At 33.7% G+C, this 15,547-nt stretch overlaps 2 protein-coding genes across 2 annotated transcripts in view; both read right to left on the bottom strand.

Annotated features, from left to right (window-relative positions):
• Nucleotides 1–11,938, bottom strand: part of LOC137834802 (protein BCCIP homolog) — a 37,022-nt gene extending 25,084 nt beyond the window's left edge. The window contains exon 1 of the mRNA XM_090302137.1: nucleotides 11,911–11,938. The gene's annotated coding sequence lies outside the window, so the exon portion shown is untranslated. The remainder of the gene's footprint in view (nucleotides 1–11,910) is intronic.
• LOC137817523 (protein BCCIP homolog) lies at nucleotides 10,568–12,848 on the bottom strand. Its single transcript, XM_090302329.1, has 6 exons — nucleotides 12,819–12,848; nucleotides 11,691–11,753; nucleotides 11,291–11,515; nucleotides 10,977–11,189; nucleotides 10,800–10,865; nucleotides 10,568–10,696 (listed from the first exon to the last, which is right to left on the bottom strand). The coding sequence occupies exons 1-6, from the start codon at nucleotides 12,846–12,848 to the stop codon at nucleotides 10,568–10,570; spliced, it is 726 nt and encodes a 241-aa protein (XP_090158455.1).
• Nucleotides 12,849–15,547: the final 2,699 nt, after the last annotated feature.

Raw genomic sequence — 15,547 nt, 5'->3', positions numbered from 1 at the left:
CGGGAATGGTTCTTTGATTTTCAAGAACTCGATGGCGGGGTTGTTTACATGGGTAATGATAATCCATGTAAGACAGTCGGGATAGGTTCAATCAAGTTGCGGAATCACGATGGATCCACCAGAATTTTGCGGGATGTACGGTACGTGCCAAAGTTGAAGAAGAATCTCATCTCATTGGGGGCTTTAGAATCTAAAGGCCTAGTTGTGACGATGCGAGATGGAATTCTTAAAGCAACTTCAGGAGCACTGGTGATGTTGAAAGGCGTGAGGAAGAACAATTTGTATTACTACCAAGGTAGTACAGTGGTGGGGACAGTAGCGGCAACAACTTCTAGCACTAAGAAGGATGCTGAGGCAACGAAGTTGTGGCATATGAGGTTGGGACATGCTGGAGAGAAATCCTTGCAAATTCTTACCAAGCAAGGATTGTTGAAAGGTACGAAGGCTTGCAAACTTGAATTTTGTGAGCATTGTGTTCTGGGAAAACAACGAAGAGTGAAGTTTGGCACTGCAATTCACAATACCAAGGGTATTCTGGATTATGTGCATTCAGATGTGTGGGGACCTGCCAAGACTCCGTCAATCGGAGGTAGGCATTATTTTGTCACTTTTGTTGATGATTTTTCCAGGAGAGTTTGGGTGTTTACTATGAAGAACAAAAATGATGTGCTTGGAATTTTCCTTAAGTGGAAAGCTCAAGTTGAAAACCAGACAGGAAGGAAGATTAAGGTTCTCCGAACAGATAATGGAGGAGAATACAAGAGTGATCCGTTCCTGAAGGTATGCCAAGATTGTGGCATAGTTCGGCACTTCACTGTTAGAAAAACACCACAGCAGAATGGGGTTTCGGAGCGTATGAACAAGACACTTGTGGAGAAAGTTCGTTGTATGTTGTCTAATGCTGAGTTAGGCAGAGAGTTTTGGGCTGAGGCTGTGACATACGCTCAACATCTCGTCAATCGTTTGCCATCATCTGCTATAGATGGCAAAACCCCGTTAGAGGTATGGTCTGGAAAACCTGCAACTGATTATGATTCTTTGCATGTTTTTGGTTCTATTGCATATTATCATGTGATTGAATCAAAGTTGGATCCACGGGCAAAGAAAGCTCTTTTCATGGGCTTTAGTCCTGGAGTGAAGGGATACCGTTTGTGGTGTCTAGAGGCAAAGAAGACGATTATCAGCAGGGATGTTACCTTTGATGAATCTGCCATGTTAAAGAAGGTAAATCCAGAAGGAGCTGATAGTACTCCGCAACAGGTGGAGTGTGCCCGGAAGCAGGTGGAGTTTGAGCCGACAGTGGTGATCCCAACACGAAATACCACAAGTGACTCTCCTATGGTAGAAGAAGAGTCAGATGAGGAAGAGGTTCCTACCCAAGAATCTCAACAGCAATCAGCGCCAATTGCAGTTAGAAGACAGAGACGAGATATTCAGAAGCCTGCTCGTTTCATGGATATGGTTGCCTATGCACTTCCAGTTGTTGATGACATTCCATCCACTTACCCAGAAGCCATTCTGAGTTCAGAGAGTGGTAATTGGGCAGGTGCGATGGAAGAGGAGATGCAGTCTTTGAAGAAGAACAAGACGTGGAAGCTGGCACAATTACCGAAAGGTAAGAAGGCAATTGGGTGCAAATGGGTATTTGCAAAGAAAGAAGGATTTCCTAATAAAGAAGATGTTCGCTACAAGGCAAGGTTGGTTGCTAAAGGCTTTGCTCAGAGGGAGGGAATTGATTATAATGAGGTATTTTCTCCAGTTGTTAAACATTCCTCCATTCGAATTTTGTTGGCCTTGGTAGCACAGTTGAATTTGGAGCTTGCTCAACTTGATGTAAAGACCGCGTTCCTACACGGTGATTTGGAGGAGGAAATCTATATGACTCAACCAGAAGGATACAAGGTTGATGGTAAAGAAGATTGGGTTTGTAAACTTAGCAAATCGTTGTATGGACTGAAACAATCTCCGAGACAGTGGTACAAACGATTTGATAAGTTCATGAAGGATCAGAAGTACAAGAGAAGCAAATATGATCACTGTGTGTATTTGCGCAGACTTGAAGATGGTTCCTACATTTACTTACTCTTATATGTTGATGATATGCTGATTGCAGCAAAGAGCCAAGTTGAGATTGACAGGTTAAAGGCTCAGTTGAGTAAAGAGTTCGAGATGAAGGATTTGGGGGAAGCCAAGAAGATTCTCGGCATGGAGATAAACAGGGACAGAGAGAGGGGAAAACTTTGGCTGTCACAGAAGCAGTATTTGCAGAAGGTACTACAACGTTTTGGTATACACGAAGATACAAAACCTGTAAGTACCCCACTTGCTCCTCATTTGAAATTGAGTAGCTGTTTATCTCCGACGACTAATGAAGAACGAGAATACATGGCGAAAGTCCCATATGCAAATGCAGTTGGAAGCTTGATGTATGCAATGGTGTGTACAAGACCAGATATTTCACAGGCTGTGAGTGTTGTTAGTAGGTACATGCATGATCCGGGCAAGGGTCATTGGCAAGCTGTGAGATGGATTCTACGGTACCTCCAAAATACCTTAGATGTTGGATTGACATTTGAGCAAGATAAATCACTTGGTCAATGCATAGTTGGATATTGTGATTCTGATTATGCAGGTGATTTGGATAAGCGACGGTCTACTACTGGTTATTTGTTCACTTTAGCAAAAGCGCCAGTTAGTTGGAAGTCTACCTTGCAGTCTACGGTGGCTTTGTCTACGACAGAGGCAGAGTATATGGCGATTACAGAGGCTGTGAAGGAAGCAATTTGGCTTCATGGGTTGCTTAAAGACTTGGGAGTTGGTCAGAAACAACTTGAGTTATATTCTGACAGTCAGAGTGCTATTCATTTAGCAAAGAATCAAGTCTTTCATGCACGGACGAAGCACATTGATGTTCGCTATCACTTTGTGCGTGAGATTCTCGAAGAAGAGGAGATTGTTCTCCAGAAGATTCACACTACGGAGAATCCTGCAGATATGCTCACCAAGGTGGTTACAAGGACCAAGTTTGAACACTGTTTAGACTTGGTTAATATCTTGCACATTTGAAGTTGGCGTCCGGAGGCGCAAATTTGAAGCACTGTAAAGTTTGTTTTTGTTATGTTTTGAGAAGATTTGTTTTAGGTGAGACTTGAAATTAAGCCAAGGTGGAGATTTGTTGATTTTGGCTTAATCCCAAGTCCCACATCGGTGGGTTCATTGTTTGGGAAGGAGGTTTGGGGGTTATAAATTAAACTCTTCTCCTTCACTGTTAAATATCCCAATTTGTAATATCTTCTCTCATAGTAATAAAAGTGAGCTGTTTTTGCTGTGCTCGGAGATTAGGCTAAACAGGCCGAACTCCGTTAACAATTTTCGGGTGTGTTCTTTCCTCTTTATCTCTTTTATTATTCCGCTTTATTTATTCAATATTATTTGTCGGGTAGCTCTGTTAGGGTTTTGTTTTAGTGGGAAAATTACCCGTTTTTCCCAACAGATGTGGCTATCATTTTTCGATATTATAATCATCATCTACATGCTATTCAAACATCATCCTTATTAAAAACTTCAACTCCCATTAGTTGTCAGAATTTCTTTGAAAATAATGCAGATTTCTTGAGGAGTGTGTTGTTCAACCCACGCTATTCTTACTGCTTCATCCCAGAAATTGTTAACCCAGCATCGCAAAAAATTGTTAATATGATTAAAGTGGCCTTGGAATTTGGTGGTGGTTCTGAGTCTGTGGATTCAGAATGCAAAGAATTGCCTTTGAATTTAGACATCATCGTGGATGTAGTTTTTGGGAAAAACGGGTAAATTTCCCACTAAAACAGAACCCTAACAGAGCTACCCGACAAATAATATTGAATAAATAAAGCGGAATAATAAAAGAGATAAAGAGGAAAAAACACACCCGAAAATTGTTAACGGAGTTCGACCTGTTTAGCCTAATCTCCGAGCACAGCAAAAACAACTCACTTTTATTATTATGAGAGAAGATATTACAAATTGGGATATCTAATAGCAAAGGGGGAGAGTTTAATTTATAACCCTTAAACCTCCTTCCCAAACAATGAACCCAACGACGTGGGACTTGGGATTAAGCCAAAATCAACAAATCTCCACCTTGGCTTAATTTCAAGTCTCACCTAAAACAAATATTCTCAAAACATAACAAAAACAAACTTTGCAGTGCTTCAAATTTGCGCCTCCGGACGCCAACTTCAAATGTGCAAGATATTAACCAAGTTTAAACAATGTTCAAACTTGGTCCTAGTAACCACCTTGGTGAGCATATCTGCAGGATTCTCCGTAGTGTGAATCTTCTGGAGAACAATCTCCTCTTCTTCGAGAATCTCACGCACAAAGTGATAACGAACATCAATGTGTTTCGTCCGTGCATGAAAGACTTGATTCTTTGCTAAATGAATAACACTCTGACTGTCAGAATATAACTCAAGTTGTTTCTGACCAACTCCCAAGTCTTTAAGCAACCCATGAAGCCAAATTGCTTCCTTCACAGCCTCTGTAATCGCCATATACTCTGCCTCTGTCGTAGACAAAGCCACCGTAGACTGCAAGGTAGACTTCCAACTAACTAGCGCTTTTGCTAAAGTGAACAAATAGCCAGTTGTAGACCGTCGCTTATCCAAATCACCTGCATAATTAGAATCACAATATCCAACTATGCATTGACCAAGTGATTCATCTTGCTCAAATGTCAATCCAACATCTAAGGTATTTTGGAGGTACCGTAGAATCCATCTCACAACTTGCCAATGTCCCTTGCCCGGATCATGCATGTACCTGCTAACAACACTCACAGCCTGTGAAATATTTGGTCTTGTACACACCATTGCATACATCAAGCTTCCAACTGCATTTGCATATGGGACTTTCGCCATGTATTCTCGTTCTTCATTAGTCGTCGGAGATAAACAGCTACTCAATTTCAAATGAGGAGCAAGTGGGGTACTTACAGGTTTTGTATCTTCGTGTATACCAAAACGTTGTAGTACCTTCTGCAAATACTACTTATGTGACAACCAAAGTTTTCCCCTCTCCCTGTCCCTGTTTATCTCCATGTCGAGAATCTTCTTGGCTTCCCCCAAATCCTTCATCTTGAACTCTTTACTCAACTGAGCCTTTAACCTGTCAATCTCAACTTGGCTCTTTGCTGCAATCAGCATATCATCAACATATAAGAGTAAGTAAATGTAGGAACCATCTTCAAGTCTGCGCAAATACACACAGTGATCATATTTTCTTCTCTTGTACTTCTGATCCTTCATGAACTTATCAAATCATTTGTACCACTGTCTTGGAGATTGTTTCAGTCCGTACAACGATTTGTTAAGTTTACAAACCCAATCTTCTTTACCATCAACCTTGTATCCTTCTGGTTGAGTCATATAGATTTCCTCCTTCAAATCACCGTGTAAGAACGCGGTCTTTACATCAAGTTGAGTAAGCTCCAAATTCAATTGTGCTACCAAGGCCAACAAAATTCGAATGGAAGAATGCTTAACTGGAGAAAATACCTCATTATAATCAATTCCCTCCCTCTGAGCAAAGCCTTTAGCAACTAACCTTGCCTTGTAGCGAACATCTTCTTTATTAGGAAATCCTTCTTTCTTTGCAAATACCCATTTGCACCCAATTGCCTTCTTACATTTTGGTAATTGTGCCAGCTTCCACGTCTTATTCTTCTGCAAAGACTGCATCTCCTCTTCCATCGCACCTACCCAATTACCACTCTCTGAACTTAGAATGGCTTCTGGGTAAGTGGATGGAATGTCATCAACAACTGGAAGTGCATAGGCAACCATATCCATGAAACGAGCAGGCTTCTGAATATCTCGTCTCTGTCTTCTAACTGCAATTGGCGCTGATTGTTGTTGAGATTCTTGGGTAGGAACCTCTTCCTCATCTGACTCTTCTTCTGCCATAGGAGAGTCACTTGTGGTATTTCGTGTTGGGATCACCACTGTCGGCTCAAACTCCACCTGCTTCCGGGCACACTCCACCTGTTGTGGACTACTATCAGCTCCTTTTGGATTTACCTTCTTTAACATGGAAGATTCATCAAAGGTAACATCCCTGCTGATAATCGTCTTCTTTGCCTCTAGACACCACAAACGGTATCCCTTCACTCCAGGACTAAAGCCCATGAAAAGAGCCTTCTTTGCCCGTGGATCCAACTTTGATTCAATCACATGATAATATGCAATAGAACCAAAAACATGCAAAGAATCATAATCAGTTGCAGGTTTTCCAGACCATACCTCTAACGGGGTTTTGCCATCTATAGCAAATGATGGCAAACGATTGACAAGATGTTGAGCGTATGTCACAGCCTCAGCCCAAAACTCTCTGCCTAATTCAGCATTAGACAACATACAACGAACTTTCTCCACAAGTGTCTTGTTCATACGCTCTGAAACCCCATTCTGCTGTGGTGTTTTTCTAACAGTGAAGTGTCGAACTATGCCAGAATCTTGGCATACCTTCAAGAACGGATCACTCTTGTATTCTCCTCCATTTTCTGTTCGGAGAACCTTAATCTTCCTTCCTGTCTGGTTTTCAACTTGAGCTTTCCACTTAAGGAAAATTTCAAGCACATCATTTTGTTCTTCATAGTAAACACCCAAACTCTCCTGGAAAAATCATCCACAAAAGTGACAAAATAATGCCTACCTCCGATTGACGAAGTCTTGGCAGGTCCCCACACATCTGAATGCACATAATCCAGAATACCCTTGGTATTGTGAATTGCAGTGCCAAACTTCACTCTTCGTTGTTTTTCCAGAACACAATGCTCACAAAATTCAAGTTTGCAAGTCTTCGTACCTTTCAACAGTCCCTGCTTGGCAAGAATTTGCAAGGATTTCTCTCCAGCATGTCCCAACACCACTGTACTACCTTGGTAGTAATACAGATTGTTCTTCCTCACACCTTTCATCATCACCAGTGCTCCTGAAGTTGCTTTAAGAATTCCATCTCGCATCGTCACAACTAGGCCTTTAGATTCTAAAGCCCCCAATGAGATGAGATTCTTCTTCAACTTTGGCACGTATCGTACATCCCGCAAAATTCTGGTGGATCCATCATGATTCCGCAGCTTGATTGAACGTATCCCGACTGTCTTACATGGATTATCATTACCCATGTAAACAACCCCGCCATCGAGTTCTTGAAAATCAAAGAACCATTCCCGAATGGGATACATATGATAGGTACAACCTGAATCCAATATCCACTCATCTGGATGCAATGATGCTGAAAGCGAGACAATCAACACATCACTTTTGCTTTCTGCAACATTTGCATCTTGCAGAGCCTTCCCTTCTTGATCTTTATTTGCCATTACAGACTCACAATATAATATTCAATATTACAAATAATTTCAAACAACCCAAGGGCGAACCTTCGGCTCTTGATACCACTTGTTGGGAAAAACGGGTAAATTTCCCACTAAAACAGAACCCTAACAGAGCTACCCGACAAATAATATTGAATAAATAAAGCGGAATAATAAAAGAGATAAAGAGGAAAAAACACACCCGAAAATTGTTAACGGAGTTCGGCCTGTTTAGCCTAATCTCCGAGCACAGCAAAAACAACTCACTTTTATTATTATGAGAGAAGATATTACAAAAAGAGATATCTAATAATAAAGGGGGAGAGTTTAATTTATAACCCTTAAACCTCATTCCCAAACAATGAACCCACCAATGTGGGACTTGGGATTAAGCCAAAATCAACAGTAGTTGCAGATGTAGAAATCGAAGAGGAAGAGGAAGATGTAGAGACAGAGGTAGAAACAGAGGAAGAGGTAGAGACAGAGGAAGAGACGGAGGAAGAGATTGAACATTATGCAGCAACGATTCCAGCATCTGCAGAAGCCATTGATTTCCTTAAAACGTTCTCAATTTCACCTTTCTTGAAAATGGAAATTGAGAAGTGCAGTATTTGCTTGGAAAATGTTGGCTTTAGAGAGAATGAAGAGAATGTGAAGTTATCGTCGTTGCCATGTGAACATGTTCTTCATCATCTCTGTATTGTAAAGTGGTTGCAGACAAGTCACACTTGTCCGTTATGTCGTTATCCTATGCTTATTCGTCACAACTGATTAATTTTATTTTCAAAGACAAATTGTATTTTGTACCATATAAGAATGAGGATTACATAGCTTTAAGTTTTTGTTTTCGTATACATTTTACTTCAAAGATTTACAATTTAGCATTTAATTTATTTAACAAATAATGTGAGGTTGTTGGCTAAAACTGTAAGAAAACACGCCAGTGTGACTGCAAAAACTGGATCAACGTTCCTGCAACAAGGATGACTTCTCTTTATTCTATTTTTTTTGTCTACTACAACTGAAAAAAAACAAATTATTACAGTGTCTTTTTTTTTTTTTAAAAAAAAAAATCTGATTTTTAACACTTTATTTTTTAAAAAATTGTATTGAAGAAATGTATACATGATTTGTAAATAATTATTTAAATAAATTAAATTTTAATTTTTAAATAATTTTTTAATATTATTTTAAAAAAATTACATAATTATTTTATAATTAATCATTTTTCAATTTTAATTCATAGAATCGTAGTATTAAATTATTATCTCATTATATTATTTAATTAATTTAACTTTTTTTATTTTATGGTATCAATCAAATTAACTATAAATTTTCACTAATTTATTCTCTCTCTTTTTTTTTTGTAAATTCAAACAATAGTCTACAAAATTTATTCTTTTTAATTGTGTAAAATGTTATTTTGTATTTCTAAGATATACTATGTTAATGACATTAGTGAAAGAAAATATTAGCAGAAATACAGGCACGAGAGTATCTGTATTTTTTATTTTTATCATTATCATGTTTATATTATTTTTATAAAAAAATAAAAAATAAAAAATTAAAAGATAAGAAGGGATAACAACTAACTAAAATATAAAAAGAGATAAAAAAACTATAATGTTTAAGAATGATGAAGATATGAAAAATAAAACTTTTTCATGTTATAAGAAGTCTTCCGGTCTAATAAACTCTTTTATTTTTCACAAACTACTCTATATTTAAAATTTAAAAATAATAAATTTTTTTAATATTAAAAATAAATTAAAAAAATCAGTTTTTAATTAATTATAAGAATAATTAGTTATTTAGTAAATATTTAAAAAATAAAAAACCACTGAAATATTCAAAATAAAATATTAATAAAGATAAAATAAAAATAAATTTGTGTACATAGATAATGATTCTCAAAATTTCAATTTTTTTATAACATACAAATTATATAAATTAATTAAAAATTATTTTAAAAAAACTCGTGTGAATGTTGAATATTTTTAGACAATTATAGATCTGGGAGTAATTCTAATTGGTCTATAAAAATATATTATTTAGGATAAAAGAGGAAAATGTTTGCGCCTTTTCCCTTTTTATCTTTCTCTTAAATATAATCTAAATTTTAAAATTATTGCAATGTTAATCATTCCTTGAAAAGATAATGTAATATTGATAAGATGAATCACTTTTTCAAGAAAAAAATATTTTAAAATAGATTTAATCATAGAAATCTTAAATATATATATTTTAGGCATTTGTTACAAAATCAAGAAATCATATCTCTCTCATTATATTATTTAATTAATTTAACTCTTATTTTATTTTATGGTATCAAACAAATTAACTATAAATTTTTCACTAATTTATTCTTTTTTTATTTTTATCAATTCAAACAATATCATGTTTTCACTATTTTATGTGTTTAATCCATTCATCACTTTCAACTTTTTTTTTAAATAAAAACTTTTATATTAGGTATCACTATGCAACTTAAGATCTCAAATAGGCTGACACTAAATAACAACCATTATTTGTCATCACATGAAAAATGTATTATAAGAAAAAGAAAAAAAGAAAGAAAATATAAAAATAGGGAGTACTAAACCAAAACCCATATGTTAAAAAAAAAATACATAGGTCAACTGTTACAAATTACTCCACATATAAAATTTAAAATTGATAATTGTTTTTATTAATATTAAAAAATAAAATAAAAACAATTTTTAATTAATTATAAAAATAATTAGTTATTTAGTAAATAATTTATTCAAAATAAAATAAAATAAAAATAAAGATAAAATAAAAATAAATTTGTGTACATAGATAATGATTCTAAAAAATTTCAATTATTTTTATAACATACAATTATATAAATTAATTAAAAAATATTTTAAAAAGCCACATTCTGGTCACGATAAAAGAGGAAAATGATTGTATTTTTTCCCTTTTTATCTTTCTCGTAAATCTAATTTAAATTTTAAAATTATTGCAATCTTAATCATTTCTTGAAAAGATAATGTCATATTGATAAGATGAGTCAGTTTTTCAAGAAAAAAATATTTTGAAATAGATTTAATCAAAATGATAGAAATCTTAAAAATATATATATTTGTTTTTAGGCATTTATTATAAAATCAAGAAATCATATCCTATCTTTATATTATATTCAGTCCTATTTTTCTTTTATATAAATTTATTAGAAGATTTTTTCTTTTAAGATTTTGTTGAAATGATGCCAGAAAATATCAATACCTTATGAAATATTTCATCCTCAAGCTTTAAATATATTATTCCCTCCTTACTATCATTGTTCCGTTTTGTCTTCTGTTCTGCATTCTTGAGCTATATTTTGACACCCAAAGATAAGTAAAATGTAAGGGAACAATGAAATTGGAGCATAAGAAAACATCTTAACATAAGCTACATACTACAGCATCATACATACCACGTAAATTTTGCTGAGTATTATATAATGCTTAAACTTGAAGGATTTTCGGAGCTCCTCCGTGGGCTGTTAAACACAAAACATGACAATTTAAGTTCTAAATATGAAAACCATCTCTAGCAGTAAAAAAAAAACACGCAGTAACACCTCACCAATGTGATACTATTGACATCTAACCTCATCTTCTGTGGCCCACAACACTTCATCAAAAAGGGCACCATAAAGTGGTGGCAAAAGCTGGGGTGGAAGGTTCACCATGCGCTGAGATACCAGGAGAGCTACATCGCGTGCTTGCTCCCCCAAAAGCAATTTCAATTTGTCAGCAACACCCTTCTCTTGGTGAGCTTTATGGAGAAGAAAATCCTTAAGTGTCACAATGCATCTATGCTCCTAACAAAAGCATTTACAACAGGTTAGAAAGTTGACGCTGTTTGTTAAACCAGTCCCAAAGCATTGAAAGCAAGATTGTTGCATTAGAGAAGGCAAGTTACCCTGTATCTATAGAAATTAAGAGCAGTAACAAGAGCAAAGATTCCTTCATCCTCGTCATCCTCTATCTTAACAACAGTCCCCACGGTGGTCTGCCCCAAAATCAACTCTACAAAGGCACTCAAATCCCATTCTTCATCGTCAAGGTAGGTTTGCAACAAGGTCTTCACTCCATGAAAATCATCAGGTTTGGGATCGAAAAATGAAAAATCAGCTTGGACAACTCCCTGCAACAACACAACTATTTCAATTAAACTTAATGGTCCGTGACCATGTTTTCAGCCACAACGCCAAAGTTTATGGAGCTTCTGCTACTGCAAACCTTGATCTCAGTAATCCAAAGTTGAACTAGAAACAGTTTACAATGTAAAAAATATATTAGGATTAGGTAAAAGGTCTTACATCAAAATCCTCGTCGGAAGACTCGGAATGTTCCGGTTTGGAAAAATCTTCTCCGTCAACTCCCTTAAACAACAACACGCATTATTCCGATTAATCTTAGCAGTTCAATGTCGAATTAGAAACATTACATTTATAAGAAACACACAAGGATTGCGATAAGAGGTCTTACATCCAAATGACGGTGGGAAGAGTGGGACGCTACGAATCAAATTTTTGTTACCTCTCTTCTCCGCTACGAATCTTCAGTTCAGACATTTGTTTGAAAAACCCTAGAAGTTGAAGGTTTCTTCTCTTTGTATTAGAAAAAAATATATATATTGATTTTAACACAGATATAGTTTATTGTTTCAAATAATTTTTAAGTAATATGGTCTATTAAAAATATGTGCTTGTATTAAAAAATATTGATAATCATGAACTAAGAAATGAATGTTATTTTAACTTTCAATATAATAAATTATTTAGAATAAATTTAAAATGAATAGGAATAATTGTTTGAAAACTTATTTTATAAAATATTTAAATAATATTGCGTATCTCATTCTACATAATCAATTATATATTATTCTCAATCAAATCTAAACATAATCAATTATATATTGTTTTGAACAAATCAATATTTAATATCTGTTGCGTGATATTTTAATTAAACCTGAAAATCTTAATTCTATGAATCACTTCACGTGGAAATATGGTCTAATTTCTCAGTAGACATGGTTATCCAATAAGAAAAAAGCAATACTTTGTTTACCTCAAATTAAAAATATTATTAAAAAACTAATTATTACAGTGTCTTTTAAAAGAGGAAAATGATTGCCTTTTTTTCCCTTTTTATCTTTCTCTTAAATACAATTTAAATTTTAAAATTATTGCAATCTTAATCTTGAAAAGATAATGTAATATTGATAAGATGAGTGAGATTTTCAAGAAAAAAAATATATTTTGAAATAGATTTAATCAAAATGATAGAAATCTTAAAAATATATATATGTTTTTAGGAATTTGTTAAAAATCAAGAAATCTTATCCTATCTTTATATTATATTCAACCCTGTTTTTCATTTATATGAATTTATTAGAAGATTTATTTTTCTGTTTAGATTTTGTTGCAACCTTATTATAAATAGACAGAGGCTTGTGCATGTTCTTCATTCAACATGGGAACCGTAGAAGGAAGAGTGCATTCGTACCACTATGAGATGCGAATTGAAGAAGTGGGAGTGAAGATCAAACCCACAGACATATTGAGGGTTGATGTGGCTATCATTGTTCGATATTATAATCATCATCTACATGCTATTCAAACATCAACCTTATTAAAAACTTCAACTCCCATTAGCTGTCAGAATTTCTTTGAAAATAATGCCGATTTCTTGAGGAGTGTGTTGTTCGACCCACGCTGTTCTTACTGCTTCATCCCAGAAATTGTTTACCCAGCATCGCAAAAAATTGTTAATATGATTCAAGGAGCCTTGGAATTTGGTGGTGGTTCTGAGTATGTGGATTCAGAATGCAAAGAATTGCCTTTGAATTTAGACATCATCGTGGATGTAGTTGCAGATGTAGAATGCGACGAGGAAGAGGAAGAGGAAGAGGTAGAGACAGATGTAGAGGAAGAGGTAGAGACAGATGTAGAGACAGAGGAAGAGACAGAGGAAGAGATAGAGGAAGAGATGGAACATTATGCAGCAACGATTCCAGCATCTGCAGAAGCCATTGATTCCCTTAAAACGTTCTCAATTTCACCTTTCTTGAAAATGGAAACTGAGAAGTGCAGTATTTGCTTGGAAAATGTTGGCTTTAGAGAGAATGAAGAGAATGTGAAGTTATCGTTGTTGCCATGTGAACATGTTTTTCATCATCTCTGTATTGTAAAATGGCTGCAGACAAGTCACACTTGTCCGTTATGTCGTTATCCTATGCTTGTTAGTCATAACTGATTTATTTTATTTTCAAAGACAAATTGTATTTTGTATGAAATAAGAATGAGGATTACATTGTTTTTAGCTTTTGTTTTCGTATACATTTTACTTCAAAGATTCACAATTTAACATTTAATTTATTTAACAAATAATGTGAGGTTGCATGACATATTTTTGCTGGCTAAAACTGTAAGAAAACACGCCAGTGTGACTGCAAAAACTGGATCAACGTTCCTGCAGCAAGATGACTTCTCTTTATTCTATTTTTTTTCTACTACAACTGAAAAAAACAAATTATTACAGTGTCTTTTAAAAAAAATTAAAAAAATCTGATTTTAACACTCTTTTTTTAAAATTGTATAGAAAAAATGTGTACATGATTTGTAAATAATTATACAAATTATTCCATATTTAAAATTTAAAATTAATAATAATATTTTTTTAATATTAAAAATAAAATAAAATAAAACAATTATAAGAATAAGTAGTTATTTAGTAAATATTTAAAAAATAGAAAATTACTGAAATATTCAAAAATAAAATATTAATAACGATAAAATAAATAAAAAATTGTGTACATAGATAATGATTCTCAAAATTTCATTTTTTTATAATATATAAATTAATTAAAAATTATTTGAAAAAAAACTCGTGTGAATATTGGATTTTTTAGACAATTATAGATCTGGAGCTAATTGGTCTATAAAAATAGATTCTTTAGAATAAAAGAGGAAAATGATTACGTTTTTTTCCCTTTATATCTTTCTCTTAAATATAATTTAAATTTAAAAATTATTGCAATCTTAATCATTCCTTGAAAAGATAATGTAATATTTACAAGATGAGTCACTTTTTCAAGAAAAAATATTTTAAAATAGATTATAAAAATCTTAAATATATATATATAGGCATTTGTTACAAAATCAAGAAATCATCCCTCTCATTATATTATTTAACTAATTTAACTTTTATTTTATTTTATGGTATCAAACAAATTAACTATAAATTTTTCACTAATTTATTCTCTTTTTATTTTTTTCAATTCAAACAATAATGTTTTCACTATTTTATGTGTATAATCCATTAATCACTTTCAATTTTTTTTTAAATAAAAACTTTCGTATTAGCATCATTATGCAACTTAAGATCTCAACTAGGTTGACACCTCAAGTAACAACAATTATTTGTCATCACATGAAAAAATATATTATAAAAAAAAGAAAAAAAATACAAAAATACGAGGAATTAGACCAAAACTCATATGTTAACAAAAACAATACATAGATAGACTATACATATTCTTAAAGAATTCTAAGATCTCAACTAGGCTGACACCTTAAGTAACAACAATTATTTGTCATCACATGAAAAAATATTATAAGAAAAAAAAATAAAAAAAATACAAAAATACAGGGATTAGACACCTATATGTTAACAAAAATAATACATAGGTAGACTATACCTATTCCTAAAGAATTATAAGAATAGACAAGATGAAAGTCTATTTTATCAATGAAAAGATTCTCTATTAATAAATAATAAATTATCCAACTTATCAGCACACACATTATCTTCCAGACAAATATGAGTAACTCTAAACCTAATTTTTCCACAATAATGAAGACAAGCATTTCATCGATTACGAAACATCCAATAAACATTTGTCTTAACAGTAAAGTCAGCACAAACCAAAACAGAATCACATTCTAGTCAGACATTAGTAAGTCTCATCTTTTGAGCTTCCTTCATTGCATGTATAATCCCATAAAACTTAGCAACCAGAAAAAGATATCTTTTAACTATTTTATCTTTGTTTCATTTTTCTTACTTCTTTCCCAACTCAAATATAGTGTAACAAGATATTTTCTTCCGAACAAACCTTTGATAATGATACCATATTTACAATAGGGGGCTTTTATACTGAGAAAGGATTTCT

The sequence above is a fragment of the Phaseolus vulgaris genome, chromosome 5, assembly GCF_051622355.1.
Source record: "Phaseolus vulgaris cultivar YP4 chromosome 5, ASM5162235v1, whole genome shotgun sequence".
Classification (NCBI taxonomy): Eukaryota; Viridiplantae; Streptophyta; class Magnoliopsida; order Fabales; family Fabaceae; genus Phaseolus; species Phaseolus vulgaris.
This window is presented reverse-complemented; position numbering and strand designations above follow the sequence as displayed.

Coding starts and splice junctions, on each gene's coding strand:
- LOC137817523 (XM_090302329.1), bottom strand. CDS start 12,848: ATGTTGAATGAAGAACATGCACAAGCCTCT. Junction 11,754..12,818: donor AAGAACATGCACAAGCCTCT/GTCTATTTATAA, acceptor TTGTTGTTTAAG/GGAGTTGACGGAGAAGATTT. Junction 10,697..10,799: donor TACTCAGCAAAATTTACGTG/GTATGTATGATG, acceptor GTCAAAATATAG/CTCAAGAATGCAGAACAGAA.